The sequence below is a fragment of the Crinia signifera genome, chromosome 4, assembly GCF_055691185.1.
Source record: "Crinia signifera chromosome 4, ASM5569118v1, whole genome shotgun sequence".
In the NCBI taxonomy this organism is placed as follows: domain Eukaryota; kingdom Metazoa; phylum Chordata; class Amphibia; order Anura; family Myobatrachidae; genus Crinia; species Crinia signifera.
This window is the reverse complement of record NC_139220.1, coordinates 10,177,355-10,196,002: the sequence shown is the minus strand read 5'-3', so window position 1 is coordinate 10,196,002 and position 18,648 is coordinate 10,177,355. Positions and strand designations below refer to the sequence as shown.

Genomic DNA, 18,648 nt, shown 5'->3' with positions numbered 1-18,648 from the left:
CGACCTACCCACTGAGCCAGCTGAAGGTGAGTCAGTGACTAAGAGACCTCTGGGAGCTGTCTGTGGGATAACTACTGGCACAGCAACAGGGATGACCTCACCTGGATGTGATTAAGGAAATCCGCAAAACACGGCCTGTTGGTTGGACTGGAGAGGAGAAGCCTGGTCTAGGCCAAGGACACATCCGTCCGGTATAACACAGGGCTGACCACATCCGGCAGAACGCAACGTCTCTGATGACTAACCGGAAGCGTTCTACCTACGCGTTCCATCTGCTTTGTGCTCTGAATCCTCCCATCACCTGCAGGATATAGCACAAGCATTGTGGACAAATGTCACATTGCAATTAATTACCGGGTACAAAACGGTTTCTTGTTGGTTTGACCCTGTGGTTAGTGCGATGTGAAAGGGGCTACCGGGGCCCGCAGACGGGTAGCAACACGGTAATAAGAACCGGTGAGACAGGGGCGTTCTTAACGGTTTGTTGCTGTGTGGTGTGAATGGGTTAATAGGGTCGAGCGACCCGTTTCCCGTTCACTCTATGGCGTAGTCAGCGCTTGGAGCCGCGCCAGCTCTAAGCGCTGCCTCCTCCCCTGCCCCCGATGATGTGCCGACTCTTCGCTGCGCCCCCGGATGACGTCAGCAAACATGCAATAATGCCGGTTCACTGAGGTGATGTGAACATCCTAAAATGCAGGGTTGCGTCGGGGACTGAACCGTTTCAAAGTCCCGTTGGGACCCTGCATTTTGCGATGTGAACGCAGTTGAGACTGACTTATATTTGCAGCTGCCGGGAAGAAGACAGGGCAGGCAAGCATAGGCCCGCCCACGTAACCATGGGAACGCCCATGAAATACTGGGCGTTTCCACGGCCCAGCGCCACCATTGCCCCCGTCCCTCCCTCCCCTCTGCTGAGGCCGTTTGCAGTTGTAGATTGTAAATACTCACACCCCGTTCATCTGGGCAGGGGCCGAATTCGGTGTGAATCTGAATTGGCCACAAGGTATTTTATTGACCGTTACGCTTTAATCCGGAGTTAGAGTTTGGGTTTGCGGCTTCTGTTTAGGGTTCTGTCTGCGGGAAACGGTCATCTGTCAGACCAGACTTAGGTAGACTGTCATTAGGTCGACCCCGGAAGGTCGACTGGCCCCAAGGTCGACATGGGCCAAGGTCGACATGGGTTTTTCACTTTTTTGAGCCGACATGTGCCGACAGGTGGTATTACATGCCCTACCATCCACTAGGGCGCGGTGGGAGAATAAAAAGTGTGCCGATGCGAGGGGCTGCGGTTCAACTCCAACTGTGTTCATGTCAACTGTGTCGACATTCTGGTCAAAAAACAGTGAAAAACTTATGTCGACCTAATGACTGTCGACCTTAAGTCATGTCGACCTTAAGTCATGGCGACCATGACCCATGTCGACCTTTAACCGTGTCAACCTTGGGGCCAGTCGACCTTCCGGGGTCGACCTAATGACTGTAGACCTAAGTCTGGTCTGACAGATGTACCGATTCCCTGTCCTCACACTGCCATATGTCGGCACCCACCTCTGCCAACAGCCCTGGATGAGGAACTAATGACGACACGTTCATAACATTCACTGAAAGAAGTGTTTTAATCTTTACAGCGAGCGGCTCTGTGCTGCATTATAATGACGACGCCATCTTGTAACCGCGCTAGTACTTGTGAAACGTGCCTCTGTAATAATGCTTAGTATCCGGCTATACATCCGTCCTAGAATGAGGTACGCAGCATTTCATACACCGGGGGGTTGTCCGCTGGGACCTTACCTCTCTCCACTTTATCTTATTCCAAGATATAAAACATCTTGCCATGTATTAACAAATCCCCAAAATTGTATTTAAATTCACTGGAACTGCAATACACGTATCTCACCTGTTGCTGCCTGCAGTACCAGTTATAATCCAGTAGGGGGCGATGTGCACAGGTCGGTTTACAGAGCAGGGGATCTCCTATTGGCCCCTAATAGAATCAGTACTTCTCCCTGAGCAGAGTGCACCTGATTAAAGTCTTTCTCCCGGCGTTACGGGCACGTCCCGGCCTATATCGCCCTCTTCTTCTCCGTCTACAACACCCGAGTGCCAGGACACCTGAGCAGCAACACAGTAAAGTCACTATTGATCCAATTAATGCCGGAAGAGGCCAAAGGGCGGCCAAGTGGTCTGCATTGTCCTCCGTCTCTCCATCCGTGCTCTGGTTCCTTCCGCTGTGGCCCTTGGTTTCATTGACGTGTTGTTTGCTGCTGTCCAGATGGGCCGGGCTCTGACCGTCTGACATAGGTTGGCCTAAGGGAGGTGAGGATGGGAGCGGCTGGACGCTGAGTTCTCCATCCTGCAGAGCTCTGTCTACCGAAGAGGTGGAGATCGAGGGGCTCTCGGAGATGAGGGGGGCTGTTAGAGATGGGGAACGCGTAGGGGGGTAAGAGCGGAGAGGAGAGTCCGCGGGGGAGGGCAGTTGAGGAGGAGATTGCTGGGGAGATGATTGCAGAGCGGGTTGAGGGGGGAATTTAGGTGGAGACGAGGGTGGTTGATGCATGGGGTGTTCCTCAGGGGCCTGGACGGGTGGGGAAATGGGGGCCGCAGAGGCTGGCGCTCCAGATATATTCTGACGTTCCCATTTGAAGGATGACCTTGGATTCAAATCAATTTGTCCCAATTTATCAAACACCAGCAGGTCCGGGTCCACACCTGTGAGATGAGATTGGACTTATTAACATCATCGTCTGTTTCTGTCATTGGCGGCTAAGCCTAAAATATGTTTATCCAATATGAACGTTCCTATATTATTAATAATAGACATACATGTAAGTCGGATACCACTTCAGGAAAGGTATCCCCCATACACCTGAGCTGTCTTCTAGCTTACGGGTATCACCTCCCTCCCCCTGGGAGCCATCGGCTGTAATGCTTCAGGTACATTATCGTGGCAGTCTCTGAGGCATAATATTTAAAGGAGGCACTGTAACATAATGTGAACTGGAGGCACTGTGCGGAGAGATGTGGCCAGGGAGGCACTGTGCGGTGAGATGCGGCCAGGGAGGCACTGTGCGGAGAGATGCGGCCAGGGAGGCACTGTGCGGAGAGATGCGGCCAGGGAGGCACTGTGCGGAGAGATGCGGCCAGGGAGGCACTGTGCGGAGAGATGCGGCCAGGGAGGCACTGTGCGGAGAGATGCGGCCAGGGAGGCACTGTGCGGTGAGATGCGGCCAGGGAGGCACTGTGCGGAGAGATGCGGCCAGGGAGGCACTGTGCGGAGAGATGCGGCCAGGGAGGCACTGTGCGGAGAGATGCGGCCAGGGAGGCACTGTGCGGAGAGATGCGGCCCGGGAGGCACTGTGCGGTGAGATGCGGCCGGGGAGGCACTGTGCGGTGAGATGCGGCCGGGGAGGCACTGTGCGGTGAGATGCGGCCGGGGAGGCACTGTGCGGTGAGATGTGGCCGGGGAGGCACTGTGCGGTGAGATGTGGCCAGGGAGGCACTGTGTGGAGAGATGCGGCCAGGGAGGCACTGTGTGGAGAGATGCGGCCAGGGAGGCACTGTGTGGAGAGATGCGGCCAGGGAGGCACTGTGTGGAGAGATGCGGCCAGGGAGGCACTGTGCGGTGAGATGCGGCCAGGGAGGCACTGTGCGGTGAGATGCGGCCAGGGAGGCACTGTGCGGTGAGATGTGGCCAGGGAGGCACTGTGCGGAGAGATGTGGCCAGGGAGGCACTGAGCGGAGAGATGCGGCCATGGAGGCACTGTGCGGAGAGATGCGGCCAGGGAGGCACTGTGCGGTGAGATGCGGCCAGGGAGGCACTGTGCGGTGAGAGGCGGCCAGGGAGGCACTGTGCGGTGAGAGGCGGCCAGGGAGGCACTGTGCGGTGAGAGGCGGCCAGGGAGGCACTGTGCGGTGAGAGGCGGCCAGGGAGGCACTGTGCGGAGAGATGCGGCCAGGGAGGCACTGTGCGGAGAGATGCGGCCAGGGAGGCACTGTGCGGAGAGATGCTGCCAGGGAGGCACTGTGCGGAGAGATGCGGCCAGGGAGGCACTGTGCGGTGAGATATGAATTGGAAATACTGAGTGGAATAATTGAGAACTTGAGGCACTGGACAAATTTGAAGTAGAGTGAAGTAGACTGGAAGAACTGACATAACATAGGGGGTCATTCCGGTTGGTTTGCAAAAGCAAACCCCTTCTTTAATGGACAAAACCATGCTGCACTGCAGGTGGGGCAGATGTAACATGTGCAGAGAGAATTAGATTTGGGTGAGTTATTTTGTTTCTGTGCAGGGTAAATACTGGCTGCTTTATTTTTACACTGCAATATAGATCTCACTTTGAAGAAAAACCCCACCCACATCTAATTCTCTCTGCACATGTTACATCTGCCCCACCTGCAGTGCACATGGTTTTGTCCATCTAATGCTGCCCATACACGCTGCTATGCGTGCTGTTCCGATGTGTGCTTTGAGCTGCGCGCTCCCGCGGCACCTCATCGCACAGTACACACACAGTGCTTGCACATAGGTTTCATCACATTGCATCGCATTGCATGCACAACGCGTGCACAGGCAATGCAATGCAATGTGATCCCTGCTAGTACAGCACGGAAAGCACGCCATCATAGCAGCGTGTATGGGCTGCTTAAGAAGGATTCTGTCAGAAAGAGTGAACTAGAATAAGGCCCTGTGTGTGGCGAGGTGAGCCGGAGGCACTGGGGGAAATTTACTAAGATGGAATTTCTATGTCACATGGGATGTTGCTATGGGCAACAATCAGAATCTACCGTCTAGAACAGGGGTTCTCAAACTATTGGCTCTGGGACCCCGTCAGACAATAAATATTATTACAGGACCCCAGCAAGTTACCACAGAATGGCCGCCACATGTGTGGTCAGTGACGGGACCGCTATTGTGACAGGGAGGCAGTGGGTAATGGGGGGATGGAAGAGGGAAGCAGGGGGTGTCTACTTAATGAGTTATCCCCTGTCCCCCCACAACAAACACATTAGTCTGATGGTCAGCAACATGGAGTCGTAACCCCATGCTGAGGTGGTCGGGCCCACTGAGGGCCTTATTCTAGTTCACTCTTTCTGACAAAATCCTTCTTAGATGGGCAAAACCATGTGCACTGCAGGGGGGGGCAGATGTAACATGTGCAGAGAGAATTAGATTCGGGTGAGTTATTTGGTTTCTGTGCAGGGTAAATACTGGCTGCTGTATTTCTTCACTGCAATATAGATCTCACTTTGAAGTAAAACCCCACCCAAATCTAATTCTCTCTGCACATGTTACATCTGCCCCACCTGCAGTGCACATGGTTTTGCCCATCTAAGAAGGATTTTGTCAGAAAGAGTGAACTAGAATAAGGCCCTGTGTGACGTTGTGATAGTGCGGTATATTACACAACTGCTGGGTAATAACATCACCAGTATATAATTGTGTCAGACTTTCTGCTAGGGACCCCAGAAGTTAGTTTAGGGTCCCCACAAATCTGGTGCTGTAGTTGTTTGAGGATTCAGTTTCAAAAGTACATATTGACCGCTCCGCCTGTCCACTCACCGGCTGTGACCGTGAAGAGGACGCCATGTTCCTGCAGCTGGACGAGACAGCTCTCCGGCTGGGGACAGTGCATGAGGTGACAGTTCTCCTTCCCGGCCTCCGTCTCCGACATGAAGACTGCGACGTTACAGGACTCTGGGGAGACAGAGAGAGTCCTCAATCCTCAAAATCTAAAGGACAAGGAGAATATACAAACTCCACACAGTTGGGGCCATGGTGGGAATCAAACCCATGACCTCATTGCGGTAAGGTTGTAATGCTAACCATTACACCGTCCGTGCTGCCCTTATACCAGTCATACTGCCCCTTGTTGCTTACCTCTGCAGAGGTGAAGGGATTCAATAGGCAATAAAATTGCGCCATCTTGTGGACCAACGCAGAACAGTCATCGGACGTGCACAAAAGGCATCTCATATAAGTACTGACAGGTACTTGGCTTTAACAAATTATTAGGAAACATAAAATACTTTTTCTGCAATATTCTTCTAGATGCCACAGACATGAGATTTTTATTTAACCCTTTGAGAGTTGAAGGCAGAATTAGGTGTATTTAAAGGGAGAGCAACCACCATTATTTTCGGCTGTTAATCCTATATAAATGTATATACTAGATACAGACTTGTGTTATTCCTTAATGCAAGCTGTGGGATGAGATAAAACTTTTACGGGGAAGAGAAGGCAAACAATGGAGCCGTTTAAAATGTTTATACAGTAACTAGACACAGACTTTTGTTATTCCTCAATCCAGGCTGTGAGCAAATTTTGGGCATGATTGCCACCGCTGCCTGCTCTACGCCAGACTTCCAGACCTCTCTGACCTACTGCTAATCCCAGTGATGTCATGACCTGCCCCTAATGATGTCACACACATACACCTCTGTTCAAACCTACATCAGACCATGGCTGATGAGCTGTTGTATTGTGTTAGGGTTGCACAGCTTAAATGAGTGTGACCGCCAAATTCCGAGATACAAGTTTTATGGAGAAGAGAAGGCAAATAATGGATCTGTTAAAAATGGTGTGCCCTGCAGGCAGACTAATAATCAAAGCAAATGTTCTGGATGTTCTTTTGGTTGTTGGTGAAAAGCAGCTGGACATAGACAGGAACAGTGACACCCTTATGTTGGACCGCTGTGCAATCTGTCACCCCTCTCCCTTCTGCCTCACCTTGGTCACAACACTTGCGGCTGCAGAGCTGAGCACTGGGCTCAGGCTGCCTCTGTAGCACTCGGGCACCACGCTGCTCAGATCCAGAGACGCTGAGGAAGAGTCCGGGGAACCGCCTGATCCAGCAGCCATGGTAGAAAGCGGTGTGCGGGCAGAGAGCGCTGGACATGCAGAGGAGCCATGGAATGTCCAGCAGAGAGAGGAACAGGAGCGCCGACGAGTCCAAACTCACCGCCATGTCCGAGGGGTGCAGGAGAAGGTGTCCTGCGGAGAGAGGGGGGGAAATATCTTGAGGACCGGTTTGGCCACCCTTGCTCTAGGGCAGGCATGTCCATACTGTGGCCCTCCAGCTGTTGTGAAACTACACATCCCAGCATGCCTTGCCATAGCTTTAGCATTCCCTAATATCAAAACGGTGGCAAGGCATGATGGGATTTGTAGCTTCACAACAGCTGGAGGGCCACAGTTTGGATATGCCTGCTCTAGGGGGTAAATTTACTAAGGTGGGACTAAAGCTGAGTACACATATATACAATTGTCGGGCCGTTCTTTCGTTCTGGGTCGGACAGCCGTTCAATTGTATATGTGTGTACGCTGTCCCGTACGAGCGATAAACGGCAAAAAACTGTCTTGACCGTCCATACTCGGTCGGTCGACGGTTCTTTGCTGTTTAATTTTCATCCGACAGGACGGCCCCATATCGGTACAAAAGTGCAGTGTGTACGCACGTCCGACCGATATGCTGCCGTCCTTGCGACTATACTGCCAGAGCTGGGCGTTCCAGCTTTGACTAAAAAAAAAAAAAACGGCGTGCCGTGCCCCCCCCCCCCCCCCCCCCGACAAATAGGGCTTCGCTGATTTTTTAAAACCAGCCCCAGGCTCCAGGTCCGGGGCTGGTTCCCAAAATACGGGGGACAAAATGACCAGGGGTCCCCCGTATTTTAAGAACCAGCCCCAGGCCAAACCAGCCAGCAGGGTAATGCCACAGCCGGGGGACACTTATTATATAAGGTCCCGCGGCCAAAGCATTCAGCCCTCTGACCGGTCTGACCGGTCAGCCTGGCCAGGGGTCCTGGGGGAGTGGGGACCCCCCCAATAAAGGGGTTCCCCCCCCTCCAGGACTTACCTGACCAGGCTGAAGCCTGGTGCTGTCCCCGGTGGCCCTGATCATTGTGCAAAAAAATAGAATAAAAACTATTGTTTTTTCCTGTGGAACTATGAGTCCCAGCAAGCCTCCCCCGCATGCTGGGACTTGGAGAACCACAAGTCCCAGCATGCGGGGCATTAAAGGGCCTGCTGGCACTTGTAGTTCCACAGAAAAAACACTTTAGAAAAATAAAAGTTTAATACATACATTACACAAACACACTGATACTTACCTATCTTGATCCCGTAGGTAGGTCCCAGGGTCCGGTCCGGTGGCTTGGTTCCGGGGCTGGTCCGGGTCCGGGGCTCCAGGGCTGAAGAGTCCGGGGTCCTGATTGGCCAGAAATCATTTTGAGCAGAGACGCAGAGGAAGAAGGATCTCTGCGTCTCTAGTATACAGCGGAGGCAGAGCGGGTACCACAGAAGCCGGGAGCAGCGCGTCTTGAACAGCAGGCCCTTTAATGCCCCGCAGGCTGGGACTTGTGGTTCTCCAAGTCCCAGCTTGCGGGGAAGGCTTGCTGGGACTTATACTGTAGTTCCACAGGAAAAAACAATAGTTTTTTTCATCTATTTTTTTACACAAAGATCAGCTCGATGCCCACCGCCCAGGGGCATCGAGGACAGCACCAGGCTTCAGCCTGGTCAGGTAAGTCCTGGAGGGGGGACCCCTTAATTGGGGGGGTCCCCACTCCCCCAGGCCAGGCTGACCGGTCAGAGGGCTTAATGCTTTGGCTGGGGGGACTTGTATAAAAAGTCTCCCCCCGGCTGTGGCATTACCCTGCTGGCTGGTTTGGCCTGGGGACCTCTAGTCATTTTGTCCCCCGTATTTTGGGAACCAGCCCCGGACCTGGAGCCTGGGGCTGGTTTTAAAAAATCAGCGTAGCCCTATCTGGTTGGTTTTCTGATTTTTTAATACCAGCCCCGGCTCTTTCAGCCTGGTGCTGGTTACGGCTGTGGGGGGGGACCCCACGCCGATTTTTTTTTTAATAGGTAAAAGGGTGACTGCTATAATTATGCCCTAACCCAGCCCATTATGATAATTTTGGTCACATGTGACGTGCCAATAGCCCAAATCGAGACAGTATGTACAGCGGTACAATCTTTTTCTTGCGACTGTTTGGACGGGAGTACATCAGAAGTAAAATTGTACAGGTGTGTACGCGCATATCGGCTGTTGTTTGTGGACGGTCCGACGGGAGTACGGTCGGCCGAACGGTTGCCAGAAATAGGGATTGTATAGATGTGTACCCAGCTTTACTGTAGTAAAATAAGGGGTGAGCGGGGCGAAATGCGTCTAAGGCCAACTCATGCTCTGGGTACAGAGTTCTCCCCTCTGTATTACAGACAAGGTGATGCTACCTTCAATAGCTTGGAATTGAACGTGACCCCATCTCCTCTTATAAATCCTCCTACCAGGCAGCGATTTCCGACGCGTCCAGGGATAGCACTCTCGTTAGTAAGCAAACAAAGGCTAACCTGTCTACTAACCGGCAGGTGCTCTGATAAGTGATGTCATAGGGGCTACTGAATATAAAAGGAATGATTGTATATTCTATACGTTATTTTTGCGTTATAAAATGTCCTCTCGTGGGACATACTCCTCAGGGATGAAGGGGAATGTGAATGAAGCTCAGGCACATGTATCCGACAGGAGTACAGGTGTGTATATCTCAGGCACATGTATCAGACAGGAGTACAGGTGTGTATATCTCAGGCACATGTATCAGACAGGAGTACAGGTGTGTATATCTCAGGCACATGTATCAGACAGGAGTACAGGTGTGTATATCTCAGGCACATGTATCCGACAGGAGTACAGGTGTGTATATCTCAGGCACATGTATCAGACAGGAGTACAGGTGTGTATATCTCAGGCACATGTATCAGACAGGAGTACAAGTGTGTATATCTCAGGCACATGCATCAGACAGGAGTACAGGTGTGTATATCTCATGCACCAGCATCACACAGGAGTACAGGTGTGTATATCTCATGCACCAGCATCAGACAGGAGTACAGGTGTGTGTATCTCAGGCACATGTATCAGACAGGAGTACAGGTGTGTATATCTCAGGCACATGTATCAGACAGGAGTACAGGTGTGTATATTTCAGGCACATGTATCAGACAGGAGTACAGGTGTGTATATCCCGGGCACATGCACCAGACAGCAGTACAGGTGTGTATATCTCATGCACCAGCATCAGACAGGAGTACAGGTGTGTATATATCATGCATCAGACAGGAGTACAGGTGTGTATATCTCAGGCACATGTATCCGACAGGAGTACAGGTGTGTATATCTCAGGCACATGTATCAGACAGGAGTACAGGTGTGTATATCTCAGGCACATGTATCAGACAGGAGTACAGGTGTGTGTATCTCAGGCACATGCATCAGACAAGAGTACAGGTGTGTATATCTCATGCACCAGCATCACACAGGAGTACAGGTGTGTATATCTCATGCACCAGCATCAGACAGGAGTACAGGTGTGTGTATCTCAGGCACATGTATCAGACAGGAGTACAGGTGTGTATATCTCAGGCACATGCATCAGACAGGAGTACAGGTGTGTATATCTCATGCACCAGCATCACACAGGAGTACAGGTGTGTATTTCTCAGGCACATGTATCAGACAGGAGTACAGGTGTGTATATCTCAGGCACATGTATCAGACAGGAGTACAGGTGTGTATATCTCAGGCACATGTATCAGACAGGAGTACAGGTGTGTATATCTCAGGCACATGTATCAGACAGGAGTACAGGTGTGTATATCTCAGGCACATGTATCCGACAGGAGTACAGGTGTGTATATCTCAGGCACATGTATCAGACAGGAGTACAGGTGTGTATATCTCAGGCACATGTATCAGACAGGAGTACAGGTGTGTATATCTCAGGCACATGCATCAGACAGGAGTACAGGTGTGTATATCTCATGCACCAGCATCACACAGGAGTACAGGTGTGTATATCTCATGCACCAGCATCAGACAGGAGTACAGGTGTGTGTATCTCAGGCACATGTATCAGACAGGAGTACAGGTGTGTATATCTCAGGCATATGTATCAGACAGGAGTACAGGTGTGTATATTTCAGGCACATGTATCAGACAGGAGTACAGGTGTGTATATCCCGGGCACATGCACCAGACAGCAGTACAGGTGTGTATATCTCATGCACCAGCATCAGACAGGAGTACAGGTGTGTATATATCATGCATCAGACAGGAGTACAGGTGTGTATATCTCAGGCACATGTATCCGACAGGAGTACAGGTGTGTATATCTCAGGCACATGTATCAGACAGGAGTACAGGTGTGTATATCTCAGGCACATGTATCAGACAGGAGTACAGGTGTGTGTATCTCAGGCACATGCATCAGACAGGAGTACAGGTGTGTATATCTCATGCACCAGCATCACACAGGAGTACAGGTGTGTATATCTCATGCACCAGCATCAGACAGGAGTACAGGTGTGTGTATCTCAGGCACATGTATCAGACAGGAGTACAGGTGTGTATATCTCACGCACATGCATCAGACAGGAGTACAGGTGTGTATATCTCATGCACCAGCATCACACAGGAGTACAGGTGTGTATTTCTCAGGCACATGTATCAGACAGGAGTACAGGTGTGTATATCTCAGGCACATGTATCAGACAGGAGTACAGGTGTGTATATATCATGCACCAGCATCAGACAGGAGTACAGGTGTGTATATCTCAGGCACATGTATCAGACAGGAGTACAGGTGTGTATATATCATGCACCAGCATCAGACAGGAGTACAGGTGTGTATATCTCAGGCACATGCATCAGACAGGAGTACAGGTGTGTATATCTCATGCACCAGCATCACACAGGAGTACAGGTGTGTATTTCTCAGGCACATGTATCAGACAGGAGTACAGGTGTGTATATCTCAGGCACATGTATCAGACAGGAGTACAGGTGTGTATATATCATGCACCAGCATCAGACAGGAGTACAGGTGTGTATATCTCAGGCACATGTATCAGACAGGAGTACAGGTGTGTATATCTCAGGCACATGTATCAGACAGGAGTACAGGTTTGTATATCTCAGGCACATGTATCAGACAGGAGTACAGGTGTGTATATCTCAGGTACATGTATCAGACAGGAGTACAGGTGTGTATATCTCAGGTACATGTATCAGACAGGAGTACAGGTGTTTATATATCATGCACCAGCATCAGACAGGAGTACAGGTGTGTATATCTCAGGCACATGTATCAGACAGGAGTACATGTGTGTATATCTCAGGCACATGTATCCGACAGGAGTACAGGTGTGTATATCTCAGGCACATGTATCAGACAGGAGTACAGGTGTGTATATCTCAGGCACATGGATCAGACAGGAGTACAGGTGTGTATATCTCAGGCACATGGATCAGACAGGAGTACAGGTGTGTATATCTCAGGCACATGCATCAGACAGGAGTACAGGTGTGTATATCTCAGGCACATGCATCAGACAGGAGTACTGGTGTGTATATCTCAGGCACATGTATCAGACAGGAGTGCAGGTGTGTGTATATCTCAGGCACATGTATCAGACAGGAGTACAGGTGTGTATATCTCATGCACCAGCATCAGACAGGAGTACAGGTGTGTATATATCATGCACCAGCATCAGACAGGAATACAGGTGTGTATATCTCAGGCACATGTATCAGACAGGAGTACAGGTGTGTATATCCCGGGCACATGTATCAGACAGGATTACAGGTGTGTTTATCCCGTGCACATGTATCACACAGGAGTACACGTGTGTATATCTCAGGAACATGCATCAGAACGGAGTACAGGTGTGTATATCTCAGGCACATGTATCAGACAGGAGTACAGGTGTGTATATCCCGGGCACATGTATCAGACAGGATTACAGGTGTGTTTATCCCGTGCACATGTATCACACAGGAGTACACGTGTGTATATCTCAGGCACATGCATCAGAACGGAGTACAGGTGTGTATATCTCAGGCACATGTATCCGACAGGAGTACAGGTGTGTATATCTCAGGCACATGCATCAGACAGGAGTACAGTTGTGTATATCTCAGGCACATGTATCCGACAGGAGTACAGGTGTGTATATCTCAGGCACATGTATCAGACAGGAGTACAGGTGTGTATATCTCAGGCACATGTATCAGACAGGAGTACAGGTGTGTATATATCAGGCACATGTATCAGACAGGAGTACAGGTGTATATCTCAGGCACATGTATCACACAGGAGTACAGGTGTGTATATCTCAGGCACATGTATCAGACAGGAGTACAGGTGTGTATATCCCGGGCACATGTATCAGACCGCAGTACAGGTGTGTATATCCCAGGCACATGTATCAGACAGGAGTACAGGTGTGTATATCTCAGGCACATGTATCAGACAGGAGTACAGGTGTGTATATCTCAGGTACATGTATCAGACAGGAGTACAGGTGTGTATATCTCATGCACCAGCATCAGACAGGAGTACAGGTGTGTATATCTCAAGCACATGTATCAGACAGGAGTACAGGTGTGTATATCTCAGGTACATGTATCAGACAGGAGTACAGGTGTGTATATCTCATGCACCAGCATCAGACAGGAGTACAGGTGTGTATATCTCAAGCACATGTATCAGACAGGAGTACAGGTGTGTATATCTCAGGCACATGTATCAGACAGGAGTACAGGTGTGTATATCTCAGGCACATGTATCAGACAGGAGTACAGGTGTGTATATCTCAGGCACATGCATCAGACAGGAGTACAGGTGTGTATATCTCAGGCACATGCATCACACAGGAGTACAGGTGTGTATATCTCATGCACCAGCATCAGACAGGAGTACAGGTGTGTATATCTCAGGCACATGTATCAGACAGGAGTACAGGTGTGTATATCTCATGCACCAGCATCAGACAGGAGTACAGGTGTGTATATCTCAGGCACATGCATCAGACAGGAGTACAGGTGTGTATATCTCATGCACCAGCATCAGACAGGAGTACAGGTGTGTATATCTCAGGCACATGTATCAGACAGGAGTACAGGTGTGTATATCTTATGCACCAGCATCAGACAGGAGTACAGGTGTGTATATCTCAGGCACATGTATCAGACAGGAGTACAGGTGTGTATATCTCAGGCACATGTATCAGACAGGAGTACTGGTGTGTATATCTCAGGCACATGCATCACACAGGAGTACAGGTGTGTATATCTCAGGCACATGTATCAGACAGGTGTACAAGTGTGTACATCTCATGCACCAGCATCAGACAGGAGTACAGGTGTTTATGTATCTCAGGCACATGGATCAGACAGGAGTACAGGTGTGTATATCTCAGGCACATGTATCCGACAGGAGTACAGGTGTGTATATCTCAGGCACATGTATCATACAGGAGTACAGGTGTGTGTATCTCAGGCACATGTGTCAGACAGGAGTACAGGTGTGTATATCTCATGCACCAGCATCAGACAGGAGTACAGGTGTGTATATCTCAGGCACATGTATCAGACAGGAGTACAGGTGTGTATATCTCAGGCACATGTATCAGACAGGAGTACAGGTGTGTATATCTCAGGCACATGCATCACACAGGAGTACAGGTGTGTATATCCCGGGCACATGCACCAGACAGCAGTACAGGTGTGTATATCTCATGCACCAGCATCAGACAGGAGTACAGGTGTGTATATATCATGCATCAGACAGGAGTACAGGTGTGTATATCTCAGGCACATTTATCAGACAGGAGTACAGGTGTGTATATCTCATGCACCAGCATCAGACAGGAGTACAGGTGTGTATATCTCAGGCACATGTATCAGACAGGAGTACAGTTGTGTATATCTCAGGCACATGCATCAGACAGGAGTACAGGTGTGTATATCTCAAGCACATGTATCAGACAGGAGTACAGGTGTGTATATCTCAGGCACATGTATCAGACAGGAGTACAGGTGTGTATATCTCAGGCACATGTATCAGACAGGAGTACAGGTGTGTATATCTCAGGCACATGCATCAGACAGGAGTACAGGTGTGTATATCTCAGGCACATGCATCACACAGGAGTACAGGTGTGTATATCTCATGCACCAGCATCAGACAGGAGTACAGGTGTGTATATCTCAGGCACATGTATCAGACAGGAGTACAGGTGTGTATATCTCAGGCACCAGCATCAGACAGGAGTACAGGTGTGTATATCTCAGGCACATGCATCAGACAGGAGTACAGGTGTGTATATCTCATGCACCAGCATCAGACAGGAGTACAGGTGTGTATATCTCAGGCACATGTATCAGACAGGAGTACAGGTGTGTATATCTTATGCACCAGCATCAGACAGGAGTACAGGTGTGTATATCTCAGGCACATGTATCAGACAGGAGTACAGGTGTGTATATCTCAGGCACATGTATCAGACAGGAGTACTGGTGTGTATATCTCAGGCACATGCATCACACAGGAGTACAGGTGTGTATATCTCAGGCACATGTATCAGACAGGTGTACAAGTGTGTACATCTCATGCACCAGCATCAGACAGGAGTACAGGTGTTTATGTATCTCAGGCACATGGATCAGACAGGAGTACAGGTGTGTATATCTCAGGCACATGTATCCGACAGGAGTACAGGTGTGTATATCTCAGGCACATGTATCATACAGGAGTACAGGTGTGTGTATCTCAGGCACATGTGTCAGACAGGAGTACAGGTGTGTATATCTCATGCACCAGCATCAGACAGGAGTACAGGTGTGTATATCTCAGGCACATGTATCAGACAGGAGTACAGGTGTGTATATCTCAGGCACATGTATCAGACAGGAGTACAGGTGTGTATATCTCAGGCACATGCATCACACAGGAGTACAGGTGTGTATATCCCGGGCACATGCACCAGACAGCAGTACAGGTGTGTATATCTCATGCACCAGCATCAGACAGGAGTACAGGTGTGTATATATCATGCATCAGACAGGAGTACAGGTGTGTATATCTCAGGCACATTTATCAGACAGGAGTACAGGTGTGTATATCTCATGCACCAGCATCAGACAGGAGTACAGGTGTGTATATCTCAGGCACATGTATCAGACAGGAGTACAGTTGTGTATATCTCAGGCACATGCATCAGACAGGAGTACAGGTGTGTATATCTCAGGCACATGTATCAGACAGGAGTACAGGTGTGTATAGCTCAGGCACATGTATCAGACCGCAGTACAGGTGTGTATATCTCAGGCACATGTATCAGACAGGAGTACAGGTGTGTATATCTCAGGCACATGTATCAGACAGGAGTACAGGTGTGTATATCTCAGGCACATGCATCACACAGGAGTACAGGTGTGTATATCTCAGGCACATGCATCAGACAGGAGTACAGGTGTGTATATCTCAGGCACATGCATCACACAGGAGTACAGTTGTGTATAGCTCCGTCACATGCATCACATAGGAGTACAGGTGTGTATAGCTCCTGCACCGGCAACAGACAGGAGTACAGGTGTGTGTGTGTATTTTAGGCACATGCATCAGACAGGAGTACAGGTGTGTATAGCTCAGGCACATGTATCAGACAGGAGTACAGGTGTGTGTAGCTCTGTCACCTTTGTCAGACGGTGGGAAATGTGTGGGGAGTCTCTTGCCCTGGTGGCTGTTTCGAGATGGAGCTGCGGCAGGTAGAAGTGGATTGACCAGACACCTGTCGGAGATGTGTGAAGGTGATATTGCTGATGTATCACCTTTGTCAGACAGGAGTAAAGGTGTGTATATCTCAGGCACATGTGTCAGACAGGAGTACAGGTGTGTATATCTCAGGCACATGTATCAGACAGGAGTACAGGTGTGTATAGCTCGGGCACAGGAGTACAGGTGTGTATAGCTCGGGCACAGGTGTACAGGTGTTAGTAGAAGGAAAGTGTCATTGCTGATGCCTTACCTGTGTCAGACAGGAGTACAGGTGTGTATAGCTCGGGTACAGGTGTGTTTAGCTCGGGCACAGGTTTGTATAGCTTGGGCACAGGTGTGTATAGCTCGGGCACAGGAGTACAGGTGTGTATAGCTCGGGCACAGGTGTACAGGTGTGTGTAGAAGGAAGGTGCCATTGCTGATGATGCCTTACCTGTGTCAGACAGGAGTACAGGTGTGTATAGCTTGGGCACAGGTGTGTATAGCTCGGGCACAGGATTACAGGTGTGTATAGCTCGGGCACCTGTGTACAGGTGTGTGTAGAAGGAAGGTGTCATTGCTGATGCCTCACCTTTGTCAGACAGGAGTACAGGTGTGTATAGCCCGGGCACAGGTGTACAGGTGTGTATAGCTCGGGCACAGGAGTACAGGTGTGTATAGCTCAGGCACAGGAGGACAGGTGTGTATAGCTCAGTCACAGGAGGACAGGTGTGTATAGCTCGGGCACAGGTGTACAGGTGTGTATAGCTCGGGCACAGGAGTACAGGTGTGTATAGCTCAGGCACAGGAGGACAGGTGTGTATAGCCCGGGCACAGGTGTACAGGTGTGTATAGCTCGGGCACAGGAGTACAGGTGTGTATAGCTCAGGCACAGGAGGACAGGTGTGTATAGCTCAGGCACAGGAGGACAGGTGTGTATAGCCCGGGCACAGGAGGACAGGTGTGTATAGCTCGGGCACAGGAGGACAGGTGTGAGTAGAAGGAAGGTGTCATTGCTGATGCCTCACCTGTTTGCTGAGAGCTGGTGCATGGTGCTCCTGGGCTGAGGCAGTCTCCCCTCGCCTCTGCTGTCTCCAGAGTTCCCCCATCCGTCTCCTCCTTCCCACCGTCACACAGACCTGTCCCCTGGGTTGGGGAGGGTGTAGCAGGAGGGGGGCTGGGGGGCAGCCGGCTTATTGGTTGGAAGTTTCAAAGAAGTCAAAGTAAGGAATCTGAAACTTCTCTTCTGCAGCGAATCCCTATATTATATTAATCTCCTAATGCAACTGTAACGGGGGGGGGGGGGCTGGTCAGTTACCTCATACAGAGACGCAAGACAGGAATATACTGGGATTTGTGCTGAGAGAGTGGATACCTGGACACAAGGTATAACGTCACCCAGGAGGACACAGCGGTCACACAGGGTATCAGGACGGGGAGGTGCGCAGACAAACAGGGGCGCCACAACCTTTTTGGTGAAAAATAAAACTTTAAGTGACCCATTTACTGTTTACTGAGGTTAGATCCAATAAATATAATTTCTTATTTCTGCTGTTCAGACAATAATAACTTATCTTCTGCTCAGATGTACTAAACATCACATCCAGGGAGAGTTTCTCACATAGGTGCCCATCCTAGCAATGTGTACACTATAGTGATTGCACAAGGGAACGCTTTACTTCATGTGTGTGGTGATTACACAGTGCATACACCAGTGGTTGTCATCGGGGAGGGATCTGGACAATCCCTCTCCAGGTATATTGTAGAATATGTAGGCCATGGACTAATATGGTTAATGCCATCAATATTGCGATGGTAAACGAGGAAAGAGGTTATAGGATGGGGTGGGGTGTGGGGTGTGATGTACGGGGTATAGGATAAGGGGTGTAGGGTATGATGTACCGGGTATAGGATGGGGTGTGTGGTATGATGTATTGGGTATAGGATGGGGTGTAGGGTATGATGTACTGGGTATAGGATGGGGTGTAGGGTATGATGTACCGGGTATAGGATGGGGTGTGTGGTATGATGTATTGGGTATAGGATGGG

At 49.9% G+C, this 18,648-nt stretch overlaps 1 protein-coding gene across 1 annotated transcript; it reads right to left on the bottom strand.

Moving 5' to 3' along the window:
- Positions 1-1,640: 1,640 nt before the first annotated feature.
- MANSC4 (MANSC domain containing 4) lies at positions 1,641-17,727 on the bottom strand. Its single transcript, XM_083179555.1, has 4 exons — positions 17,628-17,727; positions 6,731-6,994; positions 5,564-5,698; positions 1,641-2,709 (listed from the first exon to the last, which is right to left on the bottom strand). The coding sequence occupies exons 2-4, from the start codon at positions 6,966-6,968 to the stop codon at positions 1,994-1,996; spliced, it is 1,089 nt and encodes a 362-aa protein (XP_083035681.1). The 5' UTR covers positions 6,969-6,994; positions 17,628-17,727; the 3' UTR covers positions 1,641-1,993.
- Between the last annotated feature and the right edge of the window lie 921 nt (positions 17,728-18,648).